Genomic DNA, 7280 nt, shown 5'->3' with positions numbered 1-7280 from the left:
GCAACACCGCGAGACTTCCGGAAACGCTTGCGAAACAGACCAAATATTCCAGGCCGGAGTTTGGGGTAAGAGAATTGCAATTGTTTTATTTAGTCATTAATTTTCTCGAAATCTAAAGGCACAACCTAGATTCGAGCCAATGTCTTAAGTAGTTGACCATATTATTACTCCAACCTCGTGAAAGTGACAAACTGACACGTTTTCATTTGTCAAAAAACAACTTTGGAGTGATTTTGATTTGACGGCTCACACATGCGCAGTTCGGCACGAGACGGCCGTTAGACCCAATGAAGTGTTCCTACGCATGGCATCGCTTACGTGATCGGGGATTTCTATTGCAGAAGCAGTGTTCGCCTCTCTTCCTAGTGTACTGTCTTTGCTGAAGGTGTCCCACCGTTCTACAAAGTGCGTGCGCAATTCTTACAACCAACGATCCGACGTCATTGAAGGATGTTGATCATCAAATCAGGTAGCTTCTGACATGGACTCAGTGCTGACTTTAGGACGTTTCTCCGCGACGTCAACAGTTTAGTTTTTGGGTGAGTTTGAAGAAGTTTGTTACCGCGTCTTCTCTGCTTATCAGGCTACCTTGTTTCAGTGATGGAGTTACATGGCAAAGTGGCTTTAGTGACTGGTGCGGTGCAAGGTTTGGGAAAAGGTTTCTCAGAAATTCTTTTGCAAAAAGGAGCAAAGGTAAGAGTCCGCGTCAGTGTTGTCAATCAATGAAACTTTTGTTTTTCACTGTCAGAATACATGCTACAATATGCGTTACGTTTTGTAAATGACTTCTAATATTAAAATAAATAAACGTAATCAAAATAGATTTATTCGATGTTCCATGATTTTCTTTATTAAAAGTAATATTGGTTGTTCTGTATGTTTAGGTAGCCCTGTTGGATATAAATGAGTCAGGGGGGAAGGATTTGAAGGCTGCCTTTGATAAAGAATATGGACCAGACAGAACACTGTTTCTTCCCTGCACGGTTGAATCTGAGGAACAACTAAAAGGTAAATCATGACTGCTTTATAATTTAGTAACATATTGAGATACTTGTAAACGCTTTAAGGAAAGAACCACAACTGTCCATATCCATTCTGTTCATCATTACCTCAACACTGGTAGTGATTTCAGATAATGTTGATTAACAAAGATAAATATTAGGCTACAATTATCGACTTGCCACAACTGAAGTTTCCTCTGGGGAAAATACAATTATTCCAATCTATAAATCTTGTTGCATATATACTTGAGGAACTTTGAGCAGCAATTGGGTTTTACTTTACACACACACACACACACACACACACACACACACACCAGTCATATAGACTACAGTAAGCCTACAGCCAGGCTAAACGTGTGGATTGCCTTCTATGCTGCATTCTTTTGTGGTTTTTTTAGGCACACTAATTCCTCAAGGAGCAGAACCATTTATGTAATGTATGGACTATTTACCCTCAAATCAACACAGTGGTTCCAATGCATTACAACGTAGATTCAAAAAGAAGCAGATATACAATATATTTTTTCAACAAAGTTCTGACACAGTAATACCGGGAAGGACTTCCATTAACTAAAGGGTGCGTTTGTACATTCGCTCTGGCTATCTACTCCGATTTCAAAGCTTTCTCGTCGGAGTGTGCCAGAGCGTCGAACATCTGATGAATTTACAAACGTTCAAAACCCGTTGAATATGGCCGGTGTCAGTACACGTCTGGGGGAAAAAAAGCGTAATTCAATTGTTTTCAGCAGCACAGTTACAGTCACAAACGCTTGGAATTTCCGGACAATCTAACAACGCTCTGAATTTAAGAACGCCTTGAGCGCACTCTGGCACTCCAGGTTGAATTTACTAACACACCCAAAATAACAAGTTAGAAGTAACTCCCTCGCACCTTTTTCTTCACTTTGCAACTCACGGTGACATTTCTATTCTGTTGACAGATGCCTTTCAGAAAACGGTAGAGGCGTTTGGGGGCTTAGACATCGTCTGCAACAACGCTGGTATCATCGATGAGACGAACTGGGAGAAATGTGTGTCTATAAACCTCGTAAGATGAAGTATTTTTTTTTCTGTTGTTTTAGGACTGAGTTTACTGAGTTTTTAGGGAAGCTGTTGTGAAAAACAATGTTGGTTGTTAGCTGAGCAGTCAGAAAAAGTGGCGTATACTTTGGCTATGACGTGCTCGTATATAAGAATACACATGACAGAACGTGTCTTCTCTGTGTAAGATACACACCATACTTATAGAAAACACATTTATGAAAAGTATGTTAAGTGGTTGGTATGAATATGTATTGTCATTGCTCTTCTGTTTTATAGGACTATGTTTTATGGCAGTTCTTTTCTTATTTTTAATGTTTTATGACTTTTACATTTTTATATCTTGTTTTTAATTTTGGGAATACTCTTAAAATGTTCTGATTATTTCCATTCCATAATGTTAAGCACATTTGGCTGCTGTACTGTTATGATCACCCTGTGCTGCCCTACAGAATGGAGTGGTGAGAGGCACATATCTGGCTCTCCAGCACATGAAAAAGCAGAACAGAGGGCAGGGAGGCGTCATCGTCAACATAGCGTCTATGGCAGGTGCAGTGTCCATTTGATTTACTTCCACGTCAGTTACTTTTCACTTCAGTTATTATAATGACAATTCAGAGTTCCTTGGCTGACTCCCGATACACAAGTGTCACTCTATTCACTATAATTTTGGAACATTAAGTGCACAACTTTTGACTAGGGTGCTATGGGCCCTGGTCAAAAGTAGTGCACTAAATAGGGAATAGTGTGCCATTTGGGATGCAGATCTTGTGTCTTCTGTTCTGACATCTGACTGAAATGATGTTTCTCTGCCTTTCCGTAGGTTTGGGTCCTCTGCTGACTGCTCCCATCTACACAGCCACCAAACACGGGGTGGTGGGGTTCAGTCGGGCTATGGCGGTATGTCCCTCTTAGAATCAGGAATTGGTGTGCTCCACTCGGTCTTTAGCAGCTGCAGAGGTCAAACTAACGGATGTTATGACAACAGCCTTCATCAGCATCTCTCCTCCCGGGGGTTAGACACTGCTCATAGGTTTCTAAAGGCAGGAGGATTGAGAAAAGCATATGACCAGGAGTTTCTACAGTAATATGTTCTAACAAGGGCCACATGGTCAGGAAAAACTTAGGGTTCTAGGCATAGGGGCATAGACAATTGCTCAGTGTGACTTCACATACTTATTTTGATCATGCACTGTGTGAAGTCAATTGATTCCAAAGAGCCAGAGTATGTAGATTAGACTAACGCGCACAATTATGAGTTGTCCCAAATGTGGCGTCCCTATGGGACCTGGTCAAAAGTAGTGCACAATAGGGTGCCATTTGGGATGCAACACAGGTTTGATTTAGATCCTTAGAGCACTTAAGTGTCTGTGTAAAAGCAGACATCAGATCAGAAAGAGGATTGCTTATCTCTGCAGCACAGACAACCAGGGTGACAAAAATGCCATCTCCTTTTTCTGCTATCTGTTGCATTTGCATTGTAACTGTGAGAGAACGTGGTAGCAGGGCATTTGGTAATTTGTACAGGAAAACCACAACAAAAGTAATAGCTGAACGTTAGTTCCTCATGCTCAATTTAGGTTTCCTGTGTCAGTGGACAGTAAACATGATGCTTGTGTGTGTTTTCTGACAGGATGTCTCCAGTTTGTGTGACTACGGGGTGCGAATTAATGTCCTCTGCCCTGCTTTCGTCCAAACCGCCATTCTCTCCTCCCTGAGTTTAGAGGAGACTGCGGGACAGTTCGCAGGTCTGAGGGGAGTGGCAGAGAAACTACTGGAACAGTTTGGTGTGCTTGAGTGAGTCTGTCCTCCCCAGCCCCTTTCATTAGATGGGCAGTGTTCGATTCGTTACCCCCACCCCATGTGGCCTACTATAGCACAGAAGCATGAACACTACACATTTAGAGCAGTTAACTCACTACCTACTAAACTACAGTGTTGTGATTTACCCAATGACAGTATGCTACAAAATCGCATCCCACAAACAAATAGATGTTAATACCTTGCATGGTGTATAAGACAGTCAACTTATAACAACCCAGAATATTACTCCATTACCCATACACTCCAGAGAATTCACTAGTAACAACAGGGGCTTGTCAGTGCTGCAACCTGTAGGCAGGTATGTGTGCTCCATGCTCACTGCTAGGTAGGGAAGAGCGGAACGGGTTGATCTGTTTTACAGTATGCTAAGGACGTGTTGTCACATGTTGCATTTCAGAGTCTCTGAGGTAGCCAAGAACTTCTTGAAGCTGGTGACGGATGAGAGTCGAAACAGAGAGGCCCTTATGGTACGGAAGGAGGGAGCTTCATACGTAACGTTTCGCCAAGTGGCTTCCCAGCTGCCCAGTATCCTTGCCCCCTCTCTGTAGCAGAATCCCTCCCCCAGCTAGGTGGTATGTCTGCACACTAACAGAAGCCCTGGACCTGTGTGTTCTGGTCCTGTTGCTTGTATAAAATAACTTGTTTACACAACATGATTGTATTATCACCTCCCACTATATAAGGGATATGTAACCATTTACTCTTCGACTTCTTACCTGTGAATTCAGAGATCTCATTCTCGCAGCTGCATGATTAAAGATTTTTCTATTATACAATTAAATAGTCTCTGCCTTAACTTCTTCGATAGGGGGCGCTCTTAATTTGAATGAAAAACGTTCCAGTTTTAAACAAGATATTTTGTCACGAAAAGATGCTCGACTATGCATATAATTGACAGCTTTGGAAAGAAAACACTGACGTTTACAAAACTGCAAAGATATTGTCTGAGTGCCACAGAACTGATGTTACAGAAAACACAGATAAATATACAATCAGGAAGTGCTGCATTTTTTTGAAACCGCCTCATGGCAATGACTCCTTGGCTGTGGAGGAGCTAGGAGTCAGCTTACCTTTTCCACGTTTTCCCCAAGGTGTCTGCAGCATTGTGACGTATTTGTAGGCATATCATTGGAAGCTTGACCATAGACTACATTTACCAGGTGGTCGCTTGGTGTCCTCCGTTGCAATTATTGCGTAATCTCCAGCTGCAAGTACTTTTCCATTTGCTACTGAGGAGAAACCCAACTGCCATAAAGGATTTATCATCAAATAGATATGTGAAAAACACCTTGGATGATTCTAAACAACATTTGCCATGTTTCTGTCAATATTATGGAGTTAATTTGGAAAGAAGTTCGGTGTTGTAGTGAATGAATTTGTTTTTTTTTCTTAGCCAAAAGTGATGAAAACGGAGCGATTTCTCCTACACAAATAATATTTTTGGAAAAAATTAACATTTGCTATCTAACAGAGTCTCCTCATTGAAAACATCCGAAGTTCTTCAAAGGTATATTATTTTATTTGAATGCTTTTCTTGTTTTTGTGAAAATGTTGCCTGCTTAATGCTATGCCAGCTATCAATACTCTTACAAATGCTTGTGTAGCTTTGGTTGAAAAGCATATTTTGAAAATCTGAGATGAGTGTTAAAAGGCTAAGCTTGTTTCAATATTTATTTCATTTCATTTGCCATTTTCATGAATAGAAAAAGTTGCGTTATGCTAATGCATTTTAGTTGAAGTATTTGTCGATTTCTCAGCCAAGCAGGATGAACAAACGTGACGTTTTTCGCCTGCAAAAAAAATATTTTTGGGAAAAAAGGAACATTTGCTATCTAACTGGGAGTCTGAGCGAAAGCATCTGAAGTTCTTCAAAGGTAAATGATTTAATTTGGTTGCTTTTCTTATTTTTGTGAAAATGTTGCCTGCTGCCAGCACAGCCTAGCATTATGCCATGCTAAACTTACACAAATGCTTGTCTAGCGTTGGCTGTAACGCAAAAAGGCTACGCTTGTGTTTGAATATTTATTTCATTTGCGATTTTCATGAATAGGAAACGTTGCGTTATGGTAATGTGCTTGAGGCTATGATTACGCTTCCGGATACGGGATTGCTCGTCGTTAGAGGCTAATCTTTCGATTGAGTTTTCCATAACCTTCGGTGCCGTGACCTAGATGAGTGACCTGACTTTTTCCATCAGTTACGCTCATTTGGTCCCAGACATCCATCTGACCACAAAAGCCCCAAGCATCCCGGAGTCGCCGCATCACTGTTGACGTTGAGACTGGTGTTTTGCAGGGACTATTTAATGATGCTGGCCATTTTGAACCCACAAATGCTGATGCTCCAGATACTTAACTAGTCTAAAGAAGGCCAGTTTTATTGCTTCTTTGATCAAAACAACAGTTTTCAGCTGTGCTAACATAATTGAAAAAGGGTTGTCTAATGATCAATTAGCCTTTTAAAATGATAAACTTTGAAAGTTTGGATGAGCTAACATGCCTGTTACGAATCCCTTTTGGCCCGACAGTCTAGGGGGGATGGTAATGAGACCCGTAACATAACTCATGCAAATTATTATTGTGACAAAGTAAAAGTGTGCACGAAATAACCACGACAACAGAAATCTACCGTCAAACTCTAGGTTTATTTATAAACACACGGTAATGGGGGGAGCAGGAAAAGGGGCTGAGCTGGACCCAAGGAAAGTAACAATAAGTATTCAAAAACACCCCTAAGCTAGACTAGCCTACTTTAACAACAGCTAACTAACTAACCAAAAATACAGTGGGTGGTCCGCCCAGTTCTAACTAGTGTATTTAACAAAGTTCACCTACGGGTAGTGTATGCCCATGGGCGACTTGTCTTGGTTTCCCCCTTTTCCCACCAGCAACAAACAAACACCATAACCAAAAACAATACTCACAGGTGATGACAAAGTGCTATGGAGGTGCTTTAAACAAGAGAGGTTTAAGACACAAAGCGAGAGTGAAACACAGAGACCTACAGACATGGCATTTACAGAGAGATTGAGCTAGAGATTGAGCTGAGCTTGAGCTGAGCTTTAGAACAAACAAATGATGGGGTTTTTAAACCATGGGGAAGGAACTGTGATAGGTCAGGAAATAGGAGGAGGTGTGTCTTTTGATTGATGATTGATTGTTGACTGATTGGGGAGTGATGATTATCACCTGTGAGGGGAGAAGGAGAGAAAAGAAACACACACACAGGATACACACACACATGATAACTGTATCCGTAACAATGCCATTGGAACACAGAAGTGATGGTTGCTGATAATGGGCCTCTGTATGCCTATGTAGATATTCCATAAAAATCAGTTATTTTTCAGCTACAATTGTTGCAAATGACCGTCTAAACTGTATGATTAATTTGACGTTAATGGACAAGAAA

At 41.0% G+C, this 7280-nt stretch overlaps 1 protein-coding gene across 1 annotated transcript; it reads left to right on the top strand.

Moving 5' to 3' along the window:
* The first annotated feature begins 342 nt into the window (after positions 1–342).
* Positions 343–4650, top strand: zgc:56585 (uncharacterized protein LOC393297 homolog). The gene is made up of 8 exons (XM_046325367.1): positions 343–469; positions 584–693; positions 885–1008; positions 1946–2052; positions 2498–2594; positions 2869–2945; positions 3679–3842; positions 4267–4650. Exons 1-8 carry the CDS (start codon positions 451–453, stop codon positions 4415–4417), a joined length of 849 nt encoding a protein of 282 aa, XP_046181323.1. The 5' UTR covers positions 343–450; the 3' UTR covers positions 4418–4650.
* Positions 4651–7280: the final 2630 nt, after the last annotated feature.

Source organism: Oncorhynchus gorbuscha, linkage group LG01, assembly GCF_021184085.1.
Source record: "Oncorhynchus gorbuscha isolate QuinsamMale2020 ecotype Even-year linkage group LG01, OgorEven_v1.0, whole genome shotgun sequence".
Taxonomy (NCBI): domain Eukaryota; kingdom Metazoa; phylum Chordata; class Actinopteri; order Salmoniformes; family Salmonidae; genus Oncorhynchus; species Oncorhynchus gorbuscha.
This window is presented reverse-complemented; position numbering and strand designations above follow the sequence as displayed.

Excerpts from the sequence above, each read along its gene's own strand:
- zgc:56585 (XM_046325367.1), top strand. Across the intron at positions 694-884 it reads TTTTGCAAAAAGGAGCAAAG|GTAGCCCTGTTGGATATAAA; the intron begins GTAAGAGTCCGC and ends CTGTATGTTTAG. Across the intron at positions 2,946-3,678 it reads GGTTCAGTCGGGCTATGGCG|GATGTCTCCAGTTTGTGTGA; the intron begins GTATGTCCCTCT and ends GTTTTCTGACAG.